Below are 24,286 nucleotides of genomic sequence, written 5' to 3'. Positions count from 1 at the left end.
CACAGTGAAAAGCGCTTGTTTGCGTGCTATCCAGTCAGGGAAACTACTATATATACATGAATCCAATCAAGCCGTCCACAGTGTGCAGATAAAGGATGAATGCTGCAACACTCAGTGCAAGATTGATGCAATTGAGCACAAACATTCTATCCATTAATCAAAGTTGAACGCACGAAAATGTGTTTTATAATTTTTAATTTGCTTTGTTTTACTATTAATTTGGCCTCATTTTTTAATTTAAACTACAAATTCAGTGATTGAATCATTTGTACTTTGATATTAGTATACATTTTTGGAGTATCTAAATGTTCCAACACAAAGGCAAAATTATGCGAACAGTAATAGAACGGATTATACAAAGGATTTGGTTGTACATTTTGATACTGATAATGCAGGATTTAAGCAATCCGAAGGATTAGGCATGAGTAGTATTACTGAATATAACATTTTTACAGACAAACAACCCGATCAAGATGATGAATCAGATAAACTTTATTGGCCTAGCACATCAGTTCTCACAACACGTCTGCGCCGGCTGATCACAGCTTATCAGCGCAGCTACAAGAGGGAGCAGATGAAATTAGAAGCACTGAGCAGAAGTGACCGTCGCAGGCGCCGGCCTAGAGATGAAGTGAAAGCTCGGGAGGCAGAGAGAAACGCAGCCATATCTGAGAAGCGTCAAAGGTAATGCCATGAATTGTGCACTATACTGTAACTATTTCTAATGTATACTTTATGCTTTGGAATGCTTATCTGTCACATTGTCTTAAGTGCATATTTAAATAATGAAATGCGCTGATAGTAAATTATTTGTTAAGAAGTACCTGAACCAAAGAAGCATTCAGGTCTCTATGATCTCTAGGCCACATTTCCAGGAAAGCTATTGGATAGCTGAAAAAATCAGACCTAATAAAGAACACAAATGTATTCAGCTATCACAAAAGCAAATGATGCTGAACAGTTATAATGTAATTATGATCCAAGGTATAATGAAACCTTAGACAAAACTAAAAATAATTATACATCCCTGTGGACTTTGTAGAAATTGGTTGTGTAAACAATCAAAACAAATTAGGACAGAAAAAACAAGGCCAGCACCATTCAATGTGATCATGGCTGATCATCTCCAATCAGTACCTCGTTCCTGCCTTCTCCCCATATCCCCTGACTCCGCTATCTTTAAGAGCCCTATCTAGCTCTTGAAAGTATCCAAAGAACCGGCCTCCACTGAGGCAGAGAATTCCACAGACGCACAACTCTGAGAAAAAGTGTTTCCTCGTCTCCGTTCTAAATGGCTTCCCCTTATTCTTGAACTGTGGCCCCTGGTTCTGGACTCCCCGAACATTGAGAACATGTTTCCTGCCTTTAGTGTGTCCAAACCCTTAATAATCTTATCTGTTTCAATAAGATCCCCTCTCATCGTTCTAAACTCCACAGAGTATACAAGCCCAGCCGCTCCATTCTCTCAGCATATGACAATCCTGCCATCCCAGAAATTAACCTTGTGAACCTACGCTGCACTCCCTCAATGGCAAGAATGTCCTTCCTCAAATTAGGGGATCAAAACTGCATACAATACTCCAGATATACTCTGCTCTACAATCTACTCAAATGCTGAGAAAAATCTTTGCATCTTCTGACTCGTCCAACTTTCATTTTCTACGCCGATGTTTTAGTTAGTATCACTTCTACAGAACCGATTATGTTTTTTCTCTTGGTACATACTATTCTCTCTGGTTCTGAGTGTAAAATCTGGTTCAGTTTTAAGCCTTTGTTTAATGTTTTTGCCCTGCTGTGGGCTTTAAAACCCTTTCTTGAGGTTGTGTTGATTTTTCACATTGAATGTTGGTTTATGATTTTCAGCCTTTTTTTGTACAAGATGGAAGGTGTTACATCAGATGGTAATCTTAAAATCAAATTCAAGTTGATATTAAATCCGCACCCAGTAATGCTCTGCAGTGAATGACTAATTGTGGACAAGTGTTGGTAGTCTTGTATTGTAAACTTAAAAGGTCATCACCTTGGAGATTGGGGAAAGCACGAGTCCCAGTGATAAAATGTCTGAAAACATTTGTGTTTTGCCTTGTATAGAAAAAAAATCTGTGTACATTTTTTTATCTTGATTCTCCAAGGAGTTTTACGATTTTTTAAGTTTAACAACATTGTAGCCAAGGCCATGAAAACAGCAAGCTGATAAATGATCCAATAATGTGATTTAAGGACATAATTATATGCTCAGAGGGACTAATAGTGACCAAGAACACTCTACCCTACCTCATTACAATGTGCTCTTTTACATTAATTGAGGCGTGCAGGGCTTTTTAACATTCAAACAAGTAGTGACACCACCAACAGAGATTGAATTTAGTTTAAGCCTTGATTTATATTATCGATTCTTAAATTCACCATCTCATAATTAATATTATAGTTGTGTATTAGTTATATATGATTGAAGTTTCACAGGTCAAACTCATAATACAATCAAGGTTTTGCACTATACCAATTTAAAAGTAGTTGTGGCTCACCTTATGATATTTCTATCAACACATTGGTGTTATCTAGGTGGACCAGGAGGGAGGAGGCAGACTTCTACCGAGTTGTATCAACCTTTGGTATAGTGTTTGATCCTGTGAAGAAGCAATTTGACTGGAACCAATTTCGTGCCTTTGCTAGACTGGATAAAAAGTCTGATGATAGTTTGGAAAAGTACTTCAACTCCTTTGTGGCTATGTGTAAAAAAGTGTGTCACATGCCTCCTAATCCAGATGAAGGTAAGACGCTGCTTTATTGACCTATGGCAAGCAGATAGAAATAAGGTACAGTATAAAATAAAAATAGAAAATGCTGAAAGGCTCAAAGGATCAAGCAGCAAATGGGGGAAGAGAAATGGTTAATATTTCAGTTTGGAGATCCTTCATCAGAATTTAGTTTAAAGTTTTGAAGTTTGGGAGAGATGGAATATCTATCAGGTGAAACTCGGTCAGATGTACAGTATCAATGGGCTATGTTTAGCACTGGGTATAGTAGGGCATGGTAGGGTGTTGTGAGTTGATATTTAGCTCAAAATGTCATATTTTGGCCAACAGTTTAATATGCTTTACTCTGCTGGCTTTAAGGCATTGCATTGCTGCCTCAGCGGGTTCGATTCTGGCCCTGTGTGCTATTTATATTGAAATTGCTTTTTCGCTGTGATTGCATGAGTTTTTCCCAGGTACTGTGGGAAATATGCACCCATATTCGAAAGCAAAACTAATTGGTAAATAATTTGGGTACTTTAAATTGCCCACAGGAAATAAGTGGGGGATTGGGGTTGGTTTGCTCTGAGAATCCACATCAGGCTATAGGCCAAATGGCGGAAAATATATTAAAATCCTTTCCTCACAACTTTAAGAATCTTTAATGTCGAAAGCCAGTTAGTTTTAGTATTTGTAAATGTACATGGTTTTGTAATTATACAGGTTTCTTGCTCTAATGCAGAAGTAGAACAAGATTCATTTTTTTAAGACAAGACTTCATATGATCAAATCTTGAGCAAAAACAAACTGCTAGAGGAATTCTGAGATGTTGGTTAAGTCAAAGATAGACACAAAAATCTGGAGTAACTCAGCGGATCAGACAACATCTCTGGAGAATACGTGACGTTTCGGGTCAAGCCCCTTCAGACTGTCACCTGAAACGTCACCTATTCCTTTTCTTCACAGATGCTGTCTAATTCCACTGAATTACTCCAGATTTGTGTGTCTGTTTTTGCTTGAGGAACTCGGCAGGTCAGGCAGCATCTGTGGAGGGAAATGGATAGACTATTTGTGTCGGGACACTTCGTCACAAATGTCTTGGAATCTGAAGGATACCGGCCTGAAACGTCATCTGTTCATTTCCCTCCCCAAATGCTGCCTGACCCGCTGAGTTCCTCCAGTGCTTTTTTCTTATTTTCTCTTGAGGCTCATACTAATTTGGGGTACCGTAACTCACTAGTTTGATTTTTAGATGAAAGTTAATCCCAGTCATTTAGATATGAAACCTCAATAATCTGTAATCAGTAAAAATACATTTCCTTAATCGGCAACCTGAATCTAAGGTTACATCTGTGTTAATTTGTGTGGGAAATCACTACATTCATGATATTTCTCGATCTACGTGTGAACTGTATATAAGTTGAATCGGATGAATTGCACAACAGGAAGAAAACAATGTGGAGACTTAAATCAGTTTTGTTTTTTTATCTTAAAGAAGCAGATTCTACTATTTTCATTGAGCCCATCACGGAAGAGCGTGCTTCTCGAACCTTGTACCGAATAGAACTTCTCCGGAAAGTTCGGGAGCAAGTGTTGCTCCATGCCCAACTAGTTGAGCGACTCAAGCTTTGTCAGCCAAGCATGGACCTGCCTGAATGGTGGGAGTCTGGTAAACATGACAAAGATTTATTGGTTGGTGCTGCAAAGCATGGAGTTAGCCGGACAGACTATCATATTCTAAATGACCCTAAACTATTTTTCCTGGAGGCCCATAAAAACTTTGCACAGAGCAAAGGGGCCAGTCAGCGGACCAGTACGCCTTTCCAAAACCAGCCTATTGCCTGCGCGAGCCAAATGTCTTCTGTTGGTGTTGCTCCAGCCACACCAGTCCAAGAAGAAAAATCTTCAGAACAAGCTGATTATGATAACAGCAAAACTGAAAATGAACGGAAAAGTCCTGTACCAATAGCTCAGGATGAGCAAGTAGCAGAGCCTTCTAAGGAAGATGGGGAAACAAATTGTGCAGAGAACGCACAAATTGATTCTGATTGTCGGGATACCTTTGAGCTATTGTCTGTGAAAGTTGAGCATGATGCTAATGATACTTCAGCCATGGGTACCAAAATGCTTGCTGATTCTGAAGAAAAGGAATTCAGACCTAAATTACTATTTGAAAAAGGGTCAGAAGATGATGATGACGATGAGGATGATGACGATGATATTGATAAGTCAGAAGAATCATCTCAACCTGAAGGTACCTTGCGCAAAATGAACAATATCTGAGTTCCTAATGCTTATTTTGTTTGCTTGTGTAAATGCCTTCTGCTCTTAAGGAACTGTAATTTATTTCAATTGGGATATTTTGACCTTGCAGGCAAGTTAGGAAGGTTGGCTTCCAATAAATCTTGTGTTTTCTATATTTGTCTTTTTAAGAATGTTTAGCATGATGTTTCATACACAAAAACGAATTTTAAAATTTTGTGTTGAAACATTGAAATTTTAAAACTTTCTGACATGGAGGAAGTTAATAGAAATATGGAATGGACAATTTGGGAAAAATTGTGGGGGAATGGAGTTAATGTATGAACCAGCAATGATCAAAATGGCCTCTTCCATTATATAAAAATATGAGATAATATGAAAAATATGAACTGCAGATTTAGCTTTCAATTTTAATGTCCAGTTAATTTCACATGTATACCCCAGTAATCTTCTTCAATAACATGATTTACGGTGGTAATTCTCTTTAAACTGATTCAATGTGACTGCATTAGGGTGTAACAGTTCTTCAGATGACATGCAAGTGTAACCATCTAGTGGGAGAATTATAATTTCAAGGTGCCTTGAATAATTGTATGGTAAATTATATTTGTATTTTGCTATTGAACTTTACATAAAATTGAATAAAGGGATGTTCATCCATTCATAATTTCATGCTTCATTCAGTAACAAGATCATGGAGTTAAAGTTGTGTTCAACTTGCATAATTTTCTTTGCAGCCTGTACTATTTCTCAAGGCAAACATTTTGATGAAGAAAGCAATGCTTCTTTGAGCACAGCCCGTGATGAAACTCGTGATGGCTTTTTTATGGAAGATAGTGAGCCCACAGTAGCTCAGCTACTTCATGAAAGAACTTATTGCTTCTCATTCTGGCCCAAGGTTTGTGCGCATTCAAACCATTTTTCCAATTGTATTATTTTTTGATTTGAGAAGAATGAAATTATTTCCAATGTCTCTGGAAAATCCTTATTTGAATCCATTCAGATTTTTGTTTTTTCAATAAAACATAAAGAGGCTTGTACTTTTTTTTGTCCAAATGAGCACATCACATTCATGCAATAAAGCAAATTATTTTAATTTTAAATATATTTTTGCAGTCTCCATATTGAGCAAGTGCAGTATTTTTCATCCACTTTCCAAAATAATCTGTTCAATGCAGGCAAGCAACTAAATGATTCTCCTCAGTACAACATCAGTTGGTGCTGGAGTTATTTCTCTCAGTTTGAGCTGCTGCCTTCAATTTCCCCATTGTTGGCCCCTGCCATACCAATTCTCAGTAGACCAGAACCTAAATGTTGACATAGAAACATAGAAAATAGGTGCAGGAGGAGGCCATTCGGCCCGTCGAGCTTGCACCGCCATTCATTGTGATCATGGCTGATCGTCTCCAATCAATAACCCATGCCTGCCTTCTCCCCATATCCCTTGATTCCACCAGCCCCTAGAGCTCTATCTAACTCTCTCTTAAATCCATCCAGTGATTTGGCCTCCACTGCCCTCTGTGGTAGGGAATTCCACAATGTCACAATTCTCTGGGTAAAAAGGTTTTTTTTCACCTCAGTCTTAAATGACCTCCCTTTTATTCTAAGACTATGGCCCCTGGTTCTGGACAGTATTTACCATTGCACCATGATTGCTTAGTCTTCCTATTCAGTTCCAGAAAATGCGTATAACATTTTTAATATGCTTGCAATAATTTGCATGATTTAAATGTTATTAATTTGCCTGAATACATAGCTAGTCTCAAATAATTTATTGATATGAATATCAAAAAATCTGGTAAATTTGCATATGGCAGCTCTAAAGTATAGAGATAAACAGGTAAGAATACCGCTCCTGTGGGATTATGTTTTAACACAAGTGCATTTAATGAATGGTCTTTACTTTTGAATGCCTCGGTCTAGTGTTTAGGTAAATTCATTCCAGATACAATCATTAGACACATCAAAAATCTATATTTGTATGGATTTTTTCGTATTAAAAATGCTCATATTATACTTCATATTTTAAAAATCCTTATTTAAATACAACAAAGATACATCTGTGAATAAATTAATGTTTACCAAAATCTTCATGATTATACTGTTGCAAATTTACTTATACTTTTTAAGCAGATAAATTTTTGCCTTCCAGGATCGTGTAATGATTAATCGTTTGGATAACATTTGTGAAACAGTGATCAAGGGAAAGTGGCCCATAAACAGGCGTCAGCCATTTGATTTCCATGGTATTATCAACTATACCCCCACTTCAGTGGAAAGCCCTCTGCCAAGGAGGAGTTTTACTGAACTCTCCATTGTTGGCCAAGGGAGCTTCAGTGCCTGTGAAGATGTAGCAGGTTCTCCTCAGGTGTCGAGGGTAAGTATTTAATATTACTGCTATACGGTGTTGAATATCTTCATGCTAAGTAAAGAGGAGCAATTCTTGGCTGAGGCACAAATGAAAAATGGTTTTGTCGCCTATTTTATTAGTGCTCAAACCCCAATATTTGTGGGGGTTAAAATTTAACTGCCATTCTTGCCCTAGGTGATACATTGATACAAAAGTGGGTGGTTTTACAGATAGTGAAGGCGGGACCTTGATCAATAGGCTAAGTGGGCGTAGGAATGGTTGATGGAATTTAATGCAGTAAAATGTGAGGTCTTTTGGGAAATCTAACATAGGCAGGACCTACACAGTGAATGGTAGGGCCCTGGGTAGTGTTGTAGAGCAGAGGGATCTAGGAGTGCAAGTGCATAGTTCCCTGAAGGTGGAGTCGCAGGTAGATCGGGTGGTCAAAAAGGCTTTTGGCACATTGGCCTTCATCAACCATTGAGTATTGAAGTTGGGAGGTCATGTTGCAGTTGGTGAGGCCACATTTAGAGTATTATGTTCAGTTCTGGGCACCGTGTTATAGGAAAAATGTTGTAAAGCTGGAAAGGGTACAGAAAAGATTTACGAGGATGTTGCCAGGACTAGAGGGTCTGAGCTATAGGCAGAAGTTGAGCAGGCTGGGACTCTATTCCTTGGAGCGCAGGAGGCTGATGGGTGATCTTAGAGGGGTATAAGATCATGAGAGGGGTAGATCGGATAGAAACACAGATTCTCTTGCCCATAGTGGGTGCATCGAGCACATAGGTTTATGGTGAAGCCGAAAAGATTTAATAGGAATCTGAGAGGTAACATTTTCACACAAAGGGTGGTGGATGTATGGAACAAGCTGCCAGAGGAGGTAGTTGAGGCAGGGACTATCTCAACATTTAAGAAGTAGGTGGACAGGCACATGGATATGACAGCATTGGGGCGATATAGACCAAATGCTGGCAAGTGGGACTAGTGTAGTTGGGCCAGTGTGGGCAAGTTGGGCTGAAGGGTCTGTTTCCACACGGTATCACTCTATGGCTCTAAATCAAAGTTTTTGGTAGGGGGAGAGGAATGGCATAATTGAAAGTTAGATTGTGACTTAATTCTGGTTGAGGGTATATAATCACTTCATCAGATAGTGAACTTTATTGGTAGTGTTGCTGCCTTTAATTAGTTCATCTTTTGAAAGATATGATGCAGACTCCTCTTGTTAAAAAATAAGGGCAGGTGCCTGTTCCCTCATGCAGGCAGCAATATTGCTGCTGAACACAAAATGTGTATTTGCTTCAGGGAAGGAGCAAATTGCTTTGGGTTGTGGAGAGCTTTGTAAACTAAGACATTGTCATTCTATTTAACAGTGCATGCTCCATTCCCCAATGGCTGTGCATAGGATTATGACAGTGTTCTATAGGCTTCTAGTCTTTAATTCCTTAATATTACCTGTTTTAATTTTCAGAATCTCCTTAAATATCTAAAATTTCTAAACCCAAGCACTGCCGCATTAGTTTAAAAAAAATTACATGAATATATGCAATTTAAGTCAAAACCAATGCATCCTTTCAATTAAGACATTATGAGGACAAATATAATTGGTCCAGGATATGTGGATGTAATTCAGTCCTTTAACATTTATTTTGAAATGCACAAGATTTTCTGTTCATTATGTCAGCATTTATTCTGATACTGAATACCAAAACATGAGTTTACATCAGAGTCTGAGGAGTTAGGAGAGTAAAGCTAATAATTGGCGGAAGGAGGTAAGATTTCTGGCAAGTTTATGGGGGCACAGTAACATGGGTGTATACAGGAATTTGTGTTATAAGAGTTGCACAACAGCACAAGGTAGTAATGACAGGGCATATGACTAAGCTTTGATTCTGTTATAGTTCGAATAATGTTTTATTGGTGTCGCACTTATTCCATTGGATACATTTAAACTAATATTCTTTTCTTGAGAAATTGAGTTTCACTATCCATTATAGCCAATACCTTGTGAAACTTTGAATTTTCATTCTGTTTTCTTTTAGAATAATAATTAGCTAATGCATGAATGGAAACTAAAGAATAAAGATTATGGAGTTTTGAGCAAAAAAAAACTAATGGATTAGATATTATTCGATTAGCGGAAGGATCTCGATTCGAAACATTGACTATCTATTTCAATAGACATTAGGTGCAGGAGTAAGCCATTCGGCCCTTCGAGCCAGCGGTGGCCCCTGGTTCTGGATTCCCCCAACATCGGGAACATGTTTCCTGCCTCCAGCATGTCCAAACCCTTAACAGTCTTATAGGTTTCAATAAGATTGCCTCTCATCCTTCTAAATTCCAGAGTATACAACCCCACCTGCTCCATTCTATCAACATATGACATTCCCTCCATCCCGGAAATTTACCTCGTGAACCTACGATGCACTCCCTCAATAGCAAGAATGTCTTTCCTCAAATTTGGATACCAAAACTGCACACAATACTCCAGGTGTGGTCTCACGAGGGCCCTGAACAACTGCAGAAGGACTGCTTTGCTCCTATACTCAACTCTTCTTGTTATGAAGGCCAATATGACATCCGCTTTCTTCACTGCCTGCTGTACCTGCATGCTTACTTTCAATGACTGATGAACAAGTACCCCCCCAGATCCCGTTGTACTTCCCCTTTTCCCAACTTGACACCATTTAGATAATAATCTGCCTTTCTGTTTTTGCCACCAAAGTGGATAACCTCACATTTATCCACATTAAACTGCATCTGCCATGCATCTGCCCACTCGCCTGTCCATGTCACCCTGCATCCTCATAGCATCCTCTTCACAGTTCACACAGCCACCCAGCTCTGTGTCATCTGCAAATTTGCTAATGTTACTTTTAATCCCGTCATCTAGATAATTAATGCATTTTGTTAATAGCTGCGGTCACAGCACTGAGCCTTGCGGTACCCCATTCGTCACTGCCTTCCATTCTAAAAGGGACCCATTAATCCCTACTCTTTGTTTCCTGTCTGCCAACCAATGTTCCATCCATGTCAGCACCCTACCCCCAATACCATGTGCTCTAATTTTGTCCACTAATTTCCTATGTGGGACCTTATCAGCTGCTCCCCAGCTGCAGCCTGACACACTGAGTCCCTCCAGCAATTTGTAACTTCTATTTATTTGCTTATGTATAAAAAGGCAGATGCAGTTAGATTTTGTTTCATACTTTTCTAGTTGTTGAAACCCAAATATATAATAATTCAAAGGGCCCTTGGAATTTCAAGGTTTAAATACAAGTAATAGAATTTACTTCTGAATGGAACTAGTTTTGATTTAGTGTCTAAACCCTGTATGTTTTGTCCATTGCAGGATGATGCAATGAATTTATCAGTTCCAAGACAACGTAGGAGACGACGAAAGAAGATTGAAATAGAAGCTGAGCGAGCTGCAAGGCGAAGAAACCTGATGGAGATGGTAGCTCAGCTTCGTGAGTCCCAGGCAGCCTCAGATAGTGGACAGGAGAGAGCTGTAGATTTATCAAAAGCCTCCAGAGAGGCGAGAAGTTCTACCTCAGTCAGTAACTCTTCAGCTAATCCCAAGTATGTTTTGCCGAATGCCTCTGTGCCAGTATCGGATGCCTATAAAGCCCATGTGGAAATGCTGCAAGCAGGCCTTTCACGAACACCAACTGGACTTATGATAAATGGTTCACTAGTTGATGGGGAAATGCCAATAAAAAGGAGAAGAGGAAGGAGGAAAAATGTGGAGGGACTTGATCTCTTATTTATGAACAACAAGCGGACATCATTAAATGCTGTAAGTAACATTTAAAAGGGGAAAGCTATTTTTTAATTAATTTATGATTTCTGATCCACCCACATCTTGAGTGAAATCAGGTAGGATCTAGGCAGGATTTTTCATTTATTTGACGGTAAATATGAGAAGATCATATGCAGAAAATGATGTGGCATTATACTTAAAAGAGCATTTGTTTGGCGGCTTGAAAGGATAAAGACAAAGACAAAGTGCATCAAAGCCAATAAAGTTGTTGAGTAGTGTCGTTGCTATGGAGTCTTAGAGAACATGGCACTTTATGTGTGCAGCAAGCTCCCACAAACAGTTATTTGAAAGTCCCCAATAAATATTGGCCAAGACACAAGAAGTAATCTTTAAAGTAGTGCCATTGGTTGTTTTACCTGCATCAGGAAGCAGCGGTAGTATCTTGGTTTAAGGTTTCATTTGAAAGGAAATGGCAGAATTAACCTCACTCCATATGATGTAACTCTGCAAGACGTTCACAGCAACATCCATGGTGGTTGTGGTATTTATTACCAATCTCTTGGGCTTGCAGCTGGAAGCGACTGTGTGCAATGTTATACTGCCATCCTCCTTTGTAAATCATTTATTTTTGCATTGTAATAGATGGTTTGAAGTGGGTGTTTTGTTGAAGATGTCAGCGAGTTGGGTGATGGAAGGAGTTAGGGTTTTAGCATGCAATAGGTTACAAGTCAAATCAATGGTTTTGTACCGAAAGACATGCTTCATGAGTATTTTAGAGTATTACTCATTCAGACAAGTATAGAGTATCCCATTGTGTTCATATGTCCTTTGGAAAGTGGAAAAGATTTGAAGAGACAGCTGGCAGGTCATGCAAAATCCCACTGTTGCCATCACAGAATTTATGTATATTAGTGTAATTAATGTTCAGTCCACATTGATCATCATTGAATATCAAGAGGTCGATAGACTTGTTGGGCGTAATCATTTAACAATTCTTATTTGATATAATCCTATTTGTCTCATTAGCCCAAGCCTGAATGTTGTTCAGCTTTTGCCGCACGGGCATATTTACATATTTTCAAATCACAAAATGTAATAAATCTAATTGCTTGGTTCCAGCTTTTTCTTTCCAAATTTTATTTTCCAAAATGAATTCAAATTCTCAAACTGACATGGTGATTTAAGCTAATGTTCTCTTAAGCATGTATCCAGTAATTTTAGTGATCCATGGCCTTCTGGAGAGGATTTGTACTTTACCCCTTTAGTGTGCTTCATGATGTTTGCAGTCATTAATGTTTTAATGGAACCTAAGCCCTAGATGCAGACATGTCTGTGACTGTGTACAGGAAATTTAAATCTGAACTACTTGATTGGAATATACAATAAAGTAAAATCCCATAAACTGATTAAAACCACTGCTCTTAGCCAAATTTGTAAAAGACCAAATTTTCTATATGTCTTCAAGTTTTTGTGCACAGGGTCTATTAGTGTAGACAAGCAACTATTTGTTCAAAGTATAGTAATGATGCATTTTTACATGCAGGATGATGCAGAAGTGACCAAAGCTTTTGAGGAGAGCATGCAGACAGCATCACAACTAAGAAACATTCCATCTCCTGGTCAATTGGACCCAGAGGCGCACATCCCTGTTGTTAACTTGGAAGATGGGACCAGGCTTGTAGGCGAAGCTGCCCCTAAAAATAAAGATTTGGTGGAATGGCTGAAAATTCACCCAGCTTATACAGTGGATATGCCTAGTTATGTACCAGTAAGTACTGTAGTACAACTGTTACCTGATATTGTGTTGGAAAGACAATATCAATTTATTATTTTTTAAAAAAGTGTTGAGCCAGTAATTCATGAAGCAAGAGCTGAAACATTCAGGCTTATCCCAGTACCATAATATGGATTGAATGACCAAACACTGAAGTATACAAATTATAACTAGGCTTTGCAGTTTTTACTATATTTATAACTGATTTTGTGCTTCCTAATTTTGGATGATAAAAAAAATTAAAATGTTATGTTTTTATCTAGATAACTCCAAACATGATCTAAGAAATGATTCAGTACTTCGTTAATTTGATGGAAGTTGAAACTCTTTTTTGATTTTTGTTTCCGCTCCCCGCCAGTGTTTTTGTTGCATTCAGTCATGCTTTTTCTTCCAATGTTATCTTTATAAATCGGCTGCAAATAATAGTATTCTCCTTGGAATCACTGTCAGTTTTCAAAAGCCAGCAATAACTGATCAAATGAAAGTATTTTCAGAATCCACAGCATTTATAAATATAACACCACATATGTCAATGACATTCGGAACGAGTATAGATTGCAAAGATTTTTGACAGTACTCTGTACAATTATCATTAGACATTGGGATGGGACTTAGTTTGCTTATTGGACATGTGGTTCCAATGGATCTGACCCTACACAGGTTAAACACTTCAAAATCAGTGACCCAATTCACTTCAAAAGGAACAAGGCTTTTACTTATATTTTCTTATTTAATGTTTTTATTTCTGTGTTTTCTGTAATTTTCCTTCAATGTTCAACTTTAGTAATGTGGTTAATTCTGGACCACCCTTTGACCTCAAAGTCACCAGTTCAAGGGCTACTTAGAGAGGCATTAGAAATGCATGCCTAATCAATGAGCTCCACATCTAATGAACAAAGAACAAATTTCACCCAATTGTGATACCATTAGTGTACTCTTCACTCAAACGTTATCTAGGAGAGCCAAAAATTAGAAATCCAGAATGATAATGTGCGACCTTAGGGAAGGGCCTTGTACGAGAGTATTCTGGAAAGCTCCTTGTAAATCCTTTGGAAACACAATTCCAAAAGCAAAATTTTACATGCTAAAATTTTCAAACAGAAAAAGCTGAAAACATTCACAAGTCTCGTTGTGAAGAGACAAACTGTAATGTTGCAGATCAATGATCTTTCAATGGAACCAGGAAATATAACTAAGTTGTAGATAAGGGTGGATTGTGGAGCTGCTCTCTCCTGGACTCCTTTACCTCCACATTCTGTCATTTCTTCTGTTTAAATCATTTCAATTACAAGTCTAACATCGACGGCGCTGACACAAATGCCCTTTGTGACAGTTTCTCTACCACAGATATACAGTGCCCTCCATAATGTTTGGCACAAAGACCCATCATTTATTTATTTGCCTCTTTACTCCACAATTTGAAATTTGTAATAGAAAAAAATCACATGTGGTTAAAGTGCATATTGTCAGATTTAATTAAAGGCCATTTTTATACATTTTGAATTCACCATGTAGAAATAATAGCTGTGTTTATACATAGTCCACCCATTTCAGGGCACCATAATGTTTGGGACACATGGCTTCACAGGTGTTTGTAATTGCTCAGGTGTGTTTAATTGCCTCCTTAATGCAGATATTAGAGAGCTCTCAGCACCTAGTCTTTCCATCACCTTTGGAAACTTTTATTGCTGTTTATCAACAATAGGACCAAAGTTGTGCCAATGAAAGTCAAAGAAGCCATTATGGATCACTGAGAAACAGGAATAAAACTGTTAGAGACATCTGCCAAACCTTAGGGCTACCAAAATCAACTGTTTGGAACATCATTAAGAAGAAAGAGAGCACTTGTGAGCTTACTAATTGCAAAGGGGCTGACAGGCCAAAGGAAGACCTCCACAGCTGATGACAGAAGAATTCTCTCTATAATAAGAAACACTTTTCAGGTCAGGTGTAGATTTGTCAATGACCACTGTCCGCAGAAGACTTCATTAACAGAAATACAGTAGTTACACTGCAAGGTGTAAACCACTGGTTAGCCGCAAAAATAGGATGGCCAGGTTACAGTTTGCCATGAAGTACTTAAGAGCAACCACAGTTCTGGAAAAAGATCTTCTGGACAGATGAGACAAAGATTAACATATCAGAGTGATGGCAAGAGCAAAGTCTGGAGGAGAGATGGAACTGCCCAAGATCCAAAGCATACCACCTCATCTGTGAAACACGGTGGTGGGGTGTTATGGCCTGGGCATGTATGGCTGCTGAAGGTTCTGGCTCACTTATCTTCATTGATGATACAACTGCTGATAGTAGTAGCATAATGAATTCTGAAGTGGGTAGAGACATCCTATATGCTCAAGTTCAAATAATTGCCTCAAAACTCATTCGCCGGCGGTTCATTCTACAGCAAGACAATAATCTCAAACTTACTGCTAAAGCAACAAAGGAGTTGTTTAAAGCTAAAAAAATTGTCAATTCTTGAGTGGCCAAGTCAATCATCTGATCAGAACCCCATTGAGCATGCCTTTTATATGCTGAAGGGAAAACTGAAGGGGACTAGCCCCCAAAACAAGCATAAGCTAAAGGTGACTGCAATACTGGCCAGGCAGAGCATCACCAGAGAAGACTGGTGATGTCCATGAATCGCAGACTTCAAACAGTCATTGCATGCAAAGAATATGCAACAAAATACTAAACATGACTACTTTCATTTACGTGACATTGCTGTGTCCCAAACATTATGGTGCCCTGAAATGGGTGGACTATGTATAAACACTGCTGTAATTTCTACATGGTGAAACCAAAATGTATACAAATGGCCTTTATTAAAATCTGACAATGTGCACTTTAACCACAAGTGATTTTTTTTTTCTATTACAAATCTCAAATTGTGGAGTACAGAGGCAAATAAATAAATGATGTGTCCTTGTCCCATGCATTATGGAGGGCACTGTATATCTGGTAGAGAAACTGACATAAAGGGTTGGCGCCGTGGATGTTAGACTTGTCATTGAAGTGTTTGAACAGATCATACATGTATGAATGTGGAGGTAAAGGAGTCCAGGAGATACTTACAACTGATAAGTAAAACACTGTAGTTGCTAAAAATCTGAGGAAGGAGAAAGCTGGAAATACCTAACGGTTAAGACAAAGTCTTTGAAGAGAGGGAAAAATGAGTTCACGTTACACACTACTGATCAGTTTTGTTTCAAACCAGAAAGGCTGATTATCTGAAATTGTGAATTCCATGTTGTGCTGAGGATTCTAATGTAACTAGTCATAAGGTGAAACGCAGTTCCTCAAACTTGCTTTAGAATGGTGTCAGAGGTCAAAGACTGAGGAAGAATTGGGAATGTGATAGGGTCAACTGGGCACTTGGGTGGTGTGCAGTTAGGATGATTCGTAAAATCCAATCTGGAAAGCTCCTTTCCAGTCATCGTTAGAAATATAATTGCAAGAAATCACTCTGCGCAGGAATTTTATGCAGCATCTATCTTTGGAAAGAAGTGATCCCAATCCTAGCCAAAAAAGGGTTTTGTTCTCTCTTGTTCCCACAGGCCTCCGTCTAATTTAATAGTAGCAACTCAATTGTCTGCAGTTCCCTTCCCTTAATTATTTTAGAAAATTAAGTCAAATTATCCAAAATATACACTCCAAGGATATGTTGAGACTATGTACCTGCAGGCTGTCTTGAAGGCAGAACTTCTATATTTATGTAAATGGTAATTCGCAGAACAGAATTTGTACTCAATTGGAATGTTTGAATTTCTCATCAAATAAGTGCATGGAATAAAGCAACTATTTAAACGATTTCCAAAATGATGTATATATAGACATTTTAACCCTGTTAACCCTTTTTTTTACTGCAATATTTTGTTCAAACATGCATGTTCTAAAGTGATGTGAATATATAACTTTTTTCTCTTTCCACAGAAGAGTGGAGAAGTGCTGTTGAGCCCATTTCAGAAGCCTAAACAGAAAAGGCATCGCTGCAGAAATCCTAACAAACTGGACGTTAACACTTTGACAGGAGATGAAAGAGTACCTGTCGTTAATAAAAGAAATGGGAAAAAGGTATGACCATGTGAAAATAAAATTAGTATTTGTATGCATTACAGCCACTTTGCAATGGGTTAACTAAATCTCGTAGATGCAGGGCCTTGCAAAGTGGCTGTAATGTACGATTTTGACAAAATTGAAAATAAGTTAGTTCTATCTGACATCACGATCTTGAATTTAACAAAGCAAATTCCAAAATTATGAGACCCAAGTTCGTTGAAGTAGATTAGAAAACCACATTGAGAGGAACGAAGGTGGACAAGCAATGACTAACATTTAAATAAGTTGCAAAGACATAACCCTTTCCAACAGTAGAATTGTTCTGGCTGGGGCAATTAAAATAAATTAAATACCAAAGCAAAAGCTGTTGCTTAAAAGACCCGTACACTAGAGAGTTTTGAAGAGATTATTTTGAAGAAGCTTCCTACTCTGCAGAAGCTCCCCAACAATTTATCACCTTTGTTTTTAAACTACCACCACTTCTGTTATGTGAACTCTCTTTAAAAATATCACCTTTAATTTTGCTAAGTTCCCCTGCATCCATGTCTTTATCAATAAATATAGATGAGAAATATTCATGTAACACCTCACCCATTTCCAATGCCTTCACACATAGACACCTCTCAGCTTTTAAGGCCCCTACTCCCTCCTAGGTTACTCTACTACCCTAATATATTTATAGAACCCCTTTGGATTCTCCTTTACCTTATCTGCCAAAGGTTTCTCCTGTTCCTTTTTCCCCCTCCTGAAATTACCTCTTGTGTACACCTACTTAAACATGATATTTGCACTATAACTTCTGTATGTGCCTTAACCTTCTCATCTACCTCACCTGCTTTATCTCTTGTCTGTCTCTCTAGCTATTGAGCCTTATTTCACCATAGCTATCCCTACCCTCTTCTCCTCCCTTCCCTGCTGTGCATCAGAGCCAGTCTGGCTGCTTTCCTCTGAAGGACGATCTCTTCCCTTCATTAACGAGATAATATCCAGAGGGGTTATGATAGAGGTTTTTAGAACATTGGTTGGTCACAAATGGAATAGTTTTCTCATCAGTACTTCATAGGATGGATGAGATTGCATTAGGGTGAATGCAGAGAATGTTTTCTGAGATGGAGTGGGTTTCTTTTCCTTGGAGCAGAGGAGTGTATCGGGTAAAGTTATGGAAAATTATGAGAGGTATATATAGGGTAGATGGTAAGAAACTTCTCTCCGTAGCAAAGTTGTCAAAAACAGGTTTGGTTTTAGGGGATCTGAGGAAGATCTTTTTCACCCAGCAGATGCCTGGTTTGGATTACACTTCCAAGTGAGTGGTGGAGATGGTATACTTAAATATCTGGACAAGAATTAACTTGAATTGCTAAATAATTAAAGGCACATACCAAGTACTGGTAATTGGAATAAGTGTAGATGGGTAATGGTTGAGATGAGCATGGTAGGTGAAAAAACTCTAAATATGTGAATTTGACGACTCTAAAATTGTTACTGCAAGTTATTAATACACGTTTTGCATATTTATTAGATGGGTGGTGCCATGGCCCCACCAATGAAAGACTTACCTAGATGGCTTGAAGAAAATCCTGAGTTTGCTGTTGCACCCGACTGGGCTGAGGTAGTCAAGCAATCTGTAAGTGTCGCTTGCCTTGTCATAGTCAGCATTAATAAAATAAAATTATGTTTGAGAATCTGTGTAAAATAATGTAGGATTCAAGAATTTAGTTTCTCTTGGGGCGAAATCATGGCCACGAGTACTAAACAAAACAAAGTAACATTTATTTGTTCTGCTCTGCTTCACTTGGCTCCACTGAAGTTAAAAGGATTGAACCCCCAGAGTTCAAGTAGTATGAGTATCTATCAGTGGGTGAATTCCTATCCCTTTTGATTTTGAAAATGGAATTTATTTCTATTCAAGGTTAATAATAGGGCACCAGTTTTTTATGACAGATCAGTTAAGGTTGCATCAAGTGATGAGTTTTTGCTTTTTTGAACCATGTTGTAATTGATTACAAGTGCCTGAAGATCACTTTAAAATGTCATTATTAAATCATGTTATGTGAAACATTATCATGTTTGGTAAAAATGGAGTGGTTTATGAATGACAGTTTTCTTATGTATTCCATGTTTTCTTATTTTCGTATGTGATGATGCCCCCGATGATGGAAGGGCGTATCTGGCAGTTGTCCATCAAATCTTGACTTAATTTGGTTTTCCCTAACTGTTGGCACTGTTGTATGTTGGCAGAATTTAGACTTGAAATTGTACCTTATCTTGTTACTGCAGCATTCAACTATTTATCTCTGGATGCACAGTATTTCGAAATGTATATAGATAATGTAGACGCCTTCAATACTTTGAGTACTATTAATGTGGAATCAAAATTTGTTTTTGAAGCTGTAATTCAATGATAAAGTGTTTAGTGCAGTTTAGGGTTCTTTGCAGTGACCCTGCTGTTTTATTTTTCAGGGTTTTTTACCAGAGTCTATGTTTGACCGTGTTCTCACTGGACCAGTTGTTAGAGAGGAGGGAGCAAGTCGGAGAGGAAGGCGGCCGAAGAGCGAGATTGCCAAAGCTGCAGTGGCAGCTGCTGCTTCAGCTTCAGGTATAAACCCACTACTGATGAACAGTCTTTTTGCTGGAATGGATCTTGCAAGCCTCCAAAACTTACAAAACCTGCAAAGTCTTCAGTTAGCTGGATTGATGGGGTTCCCGTCAGGCCTTGCTGCAGCTACTACAGGAGATGCAAAAAACCCTGCTTCTTTACTACCACTGATGCTCCCAGGCATGGCAGGACTGCCCAATATGTTTGGACTAGGAAGCTTGTTAAGCAACCCCTTGACTGCGACCGCTAGTACTTCAGCAGCATCGGGTGCAAGTGAAACAGAAAGTGGTATTTCATCTAAGACAGAAAATGATAAAGAAAATGATAAAGAAAATGATGATAAGGAAATAAACAATGCGGAATCTGCTGTTGATTCTAATGGTGCAAGTTCAAGCTCTTTCACAGCTGTTGCAACTGCTGGACTATCCAACAATCCTCTTGCATTCAACCCATTCCTGCTTTCCACTATGGCTCCTGGATTATTCTACCCATCTATGTTTCTTCCTCCTGGCCTGGGAATGACCTTGTCTGGGTATCCTCACACTGCACTGGCTGGACTGCAGAGCACAGTAAGCTCAAGTGATGACAAGGAGGATAAAACTGATGGCAAAACTGAAGACAGCAGTTTTATTGAAGGAGAAGCCAACTCAGGTGACAGTGATCTTGCGGGAAGCCCTAGTAAACCATCTTCTCTTGGTGAAGATGAATTGGCACAAGCTACAGGGTTGGACTCAATTGAGGGAGAAGATGAGGAAGATGAGGATTAATTACATTTCCAGTTACTTAAGTGTTTTAAAACTCTTCAAGTCGTAGTCCTACTGTTTACATATTCATTAAATGTCCACACATAGTTTTTTAAGCTATCTCTGTAACATAGTGTAGCAAATTTCCAAGTCATGTTATGCAGATGTCAAAGATGTCTTGGTCATAAGTATTATGCAGTGCATTATTTATTATCCTAGAAGCGATATCAAGTTCAAAATTGTGTCTGAATTTAAGGAATGAAGTTAAAATAAATGCTCTGCTTTTTGTTTTTCACCAATGGTAATTTGTGATACGCAACAAACGTCAATCATGGCATGTGATTGTTAGTGACCGAAGCAATTTCTGCTGATAAAGGAATAATGAAGATGTATATTTAACATTGCTGTGAAGAGCACAGATGGACAAAAGTCATTGTAGAACATATCTTGCCTATAGATTTGACTGTATATAAGGAGTCCACACTGACAATCCCCACGATAGTGTGAAGGTCTCGCCCTGGAGGCACAGCAATAACTTGGCAGCTGTTGAATGTTTTAAAAAAAAAAATCTGGACAATAAAAAGCCTGAAGGGTGACACAATTTCTGACATAAACTACAGTTGATTTGCATTGTCTCATGATTTTTTTTTCTTGTAATGCACTGTTGTAAACAAAATTCAGGTACATTTCTCTAAAGAAAGGACTTTGTTACTTTAGCCACAAAGCTAAACAGCATTACCTCAGTTCTACTAGCATTTGAAGTTTACAAACATGACTTTGTAAATGTATGTTTTCTTTGTTGTGATGTTTTTTAAAAAAAATTGAAAACTGCTATCATGTAAGATAAGATGTAAATTGCTGCCAACTGTAGTAACGATGCTTTTAATAAAAGTGACCCATGATATGCAGTGACATGTACTGTAGAAAAGCAAAGTTCTAGAGAAACCAAATTATGATTGGTGTTCACTAGTTATATTGCTTAGTAGCAATAGAAACACATACCATATTCTGGATCCTGGAGAGTTTTTTTGGTTTATTGGTGAAGTAAATGTTTACAAATGGACAATACATGTACTTAAAATACAAAGAAATTTAGCTTTATTATTAAACCAATTCAGTATTAGGTATCCTGGTTTCATTATGTTCTGTTCTCTCTTGACCTATTAGAAATGCTGATGGTCAACTGCACAGCATCATTGTAACCATTATGTTGGTAGCAACAGAAATTAAAAGTATTTTTCGTTGAGCAAGTGCCACATTGGATAGCTGATGGAGCAACAGTGGTGTAAACTGGATGACCTAGGGTTGCAAAAACAACATTAAATGGAGTGAGGAGAATCCACACTTCATTATGTTGTAATGCCATACTTGTACATCACAACTAGTGGAATTATTCATTTCAGGTAGTGAAAAAAACACAACAATGGTATTAGCAATGTTATATTTGGCTAGCCTTAGTCAAATTTCCAACAATGCAACTCAATATCAACAATAACCTGCTTGCATAAATTATGAAATTGTAATGCAGTATTTCTTGTGTGATGTGAGTTTTTCCACAATCGGTGAATAATAAATCCAGTATTGCAGCTTTCAAGCCAAGTGTTCTGTTTGGAAGTGTGAAGTTTGGGGTTTTCACTGGAAATCTGTCCCTATGTATACTGTTAACCATTTCTTGGAAAATGTGCTGTTCAGGTATACATTAAAGGAAAACTAGAGACAATTAATTTGTTTGATATACAGCATAATTTGTTTTCCCCAGTGGTTGGCAAATCTACCCTTTTATTTACTTCACAATTTCATGCATTGAAGAACTATTGTACTGTTTGAAGTAAATACCATAAATCATTTATCATCACTTAATTTTCAGTTTTTGTCAATACTCATCGCTTTTCTTCAGCAACTTGGACACCTGAAGATTTACTACAGGTGCACAACCTTTTATCCGAAAGCCTTGGGACCAGACACTTTTCGTAATTCAGAATTTGTCGGTCTTCGGAATGGAAATTTTTTAGCGTAGATTTTAATGGCTGGCTCAGTGGTAGAGTGCTCGGCTCATATCCGCAAGGTCGCGAGTTTGCGCCTTGATCCCGGCAGTTACTCGGTCGCGAGTTTGAGTCTTCAATGTCGTTTTTTCTTGCAGAATAAATGTCTGTATGAAATGCAGTGTGTTGAATGAATTCCTGAATTTGTAAATGTGTCCGCAGCATTGAATCACCTCTTGCACTCATGTCACCCTAGCGGGGCTACATGCCCTTAGGCGGCCTAGCTCGGGGATTCTTGAATCCCCGAGCTAGGTCGCGAGTTTGCGCCTCGATCCTGGCAGTTACTCGGTCGCGAGTTTGAGTCTTCAGTGTAGTTTTTTCTTGCAGAATAAATGTTTGTATGAAATGCAGTGTAGGAGAGGTGTACTGACTGTGTGGGCAGAACTTTGGAAGTGATTGCCCACCAGTCTAAAAAGCCGCTGTGTCTCCCTGTCCCTGGGATAGCAGGGGGCGATCAAACAGCACAATACCCCCCTCCCCCTCCAACTCCAGAGGAATCCTCTCTCCGATGGGCCGCTACGGCGACAAGTGGCAGTTTGCCCACAGCCCGAGCTGCGCCACCCCAAGAACAAGACGTACCTTGCACAGCTTCTGCCCCTACGTGTTCCTCTGGAGTTGGAGCGGGGCTGGGCTGGAGTTGCTGCTGGCTGTGGTTCTCTGGGATCTCCGTGCTTGCAGTGGGCCTGCCACCCCCCGGACTGGAGCTGAGACTGGGAACTGTACCCCCTCCCTCTGCAACTACAAACAACCCCACTCTCCTGCAAGGACGGTACAGTTCCCGGAGGATAGCAGGTGGCCGGAGACGTCAGGACCGGCTTCGGTGGTCCCGATGGGGGTCGGTGTCCCGATGAGGGGGCGCAGCTCGGGGAACGGCTTCTGGTGGTCCTGACGTCTCCGGCCAGTTTGCAGTTTTCCTCTGGAGTTGGAACGGGGCTGGGCTGCTGCTGGCTGTGGGTCTCTGGGATCTCCGTGCTTGCAGTGGGCCTGGGGGTCGGTGTCCCGTTGGTCCTGACGTCTCCGGTGACTGGCACTGTGCTGCTAGCATCGCCGACGTGAAGACAGTGCAAAGCCCCCGCGCCGGTGCAATGAGCGGGGAGCTGGAGAGGGGAGGAAAGGGGTCACACACATGGCCGGGAAGCAGAGGGGTGTAGGTGGGGTGAAACTGAAGGGAGCGACAATCTGCTGCTGCCTGCACGCTGAGTTAAAAAGTTCCCACGCAAGACTCACGATACACTGTGTATCGTGAGTCTACCGTGGGAACTTTTTAACTCAGCGGGCAGGTAGCAGCATATTGTCAATTATTAACCCTCCCGCATAATATACCCTCACCTTCTCTTTTATGAATGGGGATTTAGTTCCCCTTTCTTCGAGGAGCGACCGGAGGTTCCGCTGTCACCTCTGCGGGCCGCCCTCGGTGAACGTTTTCAAGGACCTTTCTTCAAGGACCGAAAAAATGGCCGCTATTCAGAGGTTTTCGTTATTTGGATCTTCGGATAAAAGGTTGTGCACCTGTACTAAGTATTTAAAAGTTTATTCAAACTATTATTCTGGTTATGGTTAGAGGAGAACATTAAAGAAGTATTCCCGTTCAACCTCAAATGTAGTAAACAGCCCTGAAAAGAGGCACATTAATCACTAATTTATATGTTAAGTATTTACAGGCAAGTGCAGTTTCTCATGTTATTTTACCCAAACTATAAAAAATGTCTTCTGTTTCAAATAGTAAATCTAGCAATGCCTCCCCTAATGTGTTTGAGCTGCTCGGAGCCATAAAATTTTATTGCATGGTCTTGTGGCTTGGCACACTAGGGAAGAATTTCCTTTGATTTTCACAACTTGTAATTTAAAACTTAGCAGCATTTAGTTTATAGATGTTATCATGAATATTTTAAATAATTATCCTCAACTGTGGCTGTTTCTGAGAGCCAGTTTACGGCAGTTGGTGTTTTTCATTTTTTGGTTTGTATA

At 39.1% G+C, this 24,286-nt stretch overlaps 1 protein-coding gene across 11 annotated transcripts in view; it reads left to right on the top strand.

Moving 5' to 3' along the window:
* chd7 (chromodomain helicase DNA binding protein 7) overlaps positions 1–21,996 on the top strand; it is a 229,796-nt gene extending 207,800 nt beyond the window's left edge. For 10 of the 11 annotated variants that reach the window (XM_055634007.1, XM_055634011.1, XM_055634012.1 and 7 more), the window contains 10 exons: positions 456–684; positions 2,563–2,771; positions 4,231–4,989; positions 5,735–5,895; positions 7,150–7,374; positions 10,697–11,143; positions 12,651–12,875; positions 16,812–16,952; positions 18,457–18,561; positions 19,398–21,996. In XM_055634007.1, the coding sequence (XP_055489982.1) occupies positions 456–684; positions 2,563–2,771; positions 4,231–4,989; positions 5,735–5,895; positions 7,150–7,374; positions 10,697–11,143; positions 12,651–12,875; positions 16,812–16,952; positions 18,457–18,561; positions 19,398–20,300 (3,404 nt within the window). In that variant the 3' untranslated portion in view covers positions 20,301–21,996. The remainder of the gene's footprint in view (positions 1–455; positions 685–2,562; positions 2,772–4,230; positions 4,990–5,734; positions 5,896–7,149; positions 7,375–10,696; positions 11,144–12,650; positions 12,876–16,811; positions 16,953–18,456; positions 18,562–19,397) is intronic. The other variant, XM_055634010.1, reaches the window with a different exon arrangement.
* Positions 21,997–24,286: the final 2,290 nt, after the last annotated feature.

Source organism: Leucoraja erinacea, chromosome 4 (assembly GCF_028641065.1).
Source record: "Leucoraja erinacea ecotype New England chromosome 4, Leri_hhj_1, whole genome shotgun sequence".
Lineage (NCBI taxonomy): Eukaryota > Metazoa > Chordata > Chondrichthyes > Rajiformes > Rajidae > Leucoraja > Leucoraja erinaceus.
The sequence above is the reverse complement of the archived record's forward strand: the minus strand, read 5'-3'. Positions and strand labels throughout refer to the sequence as shown.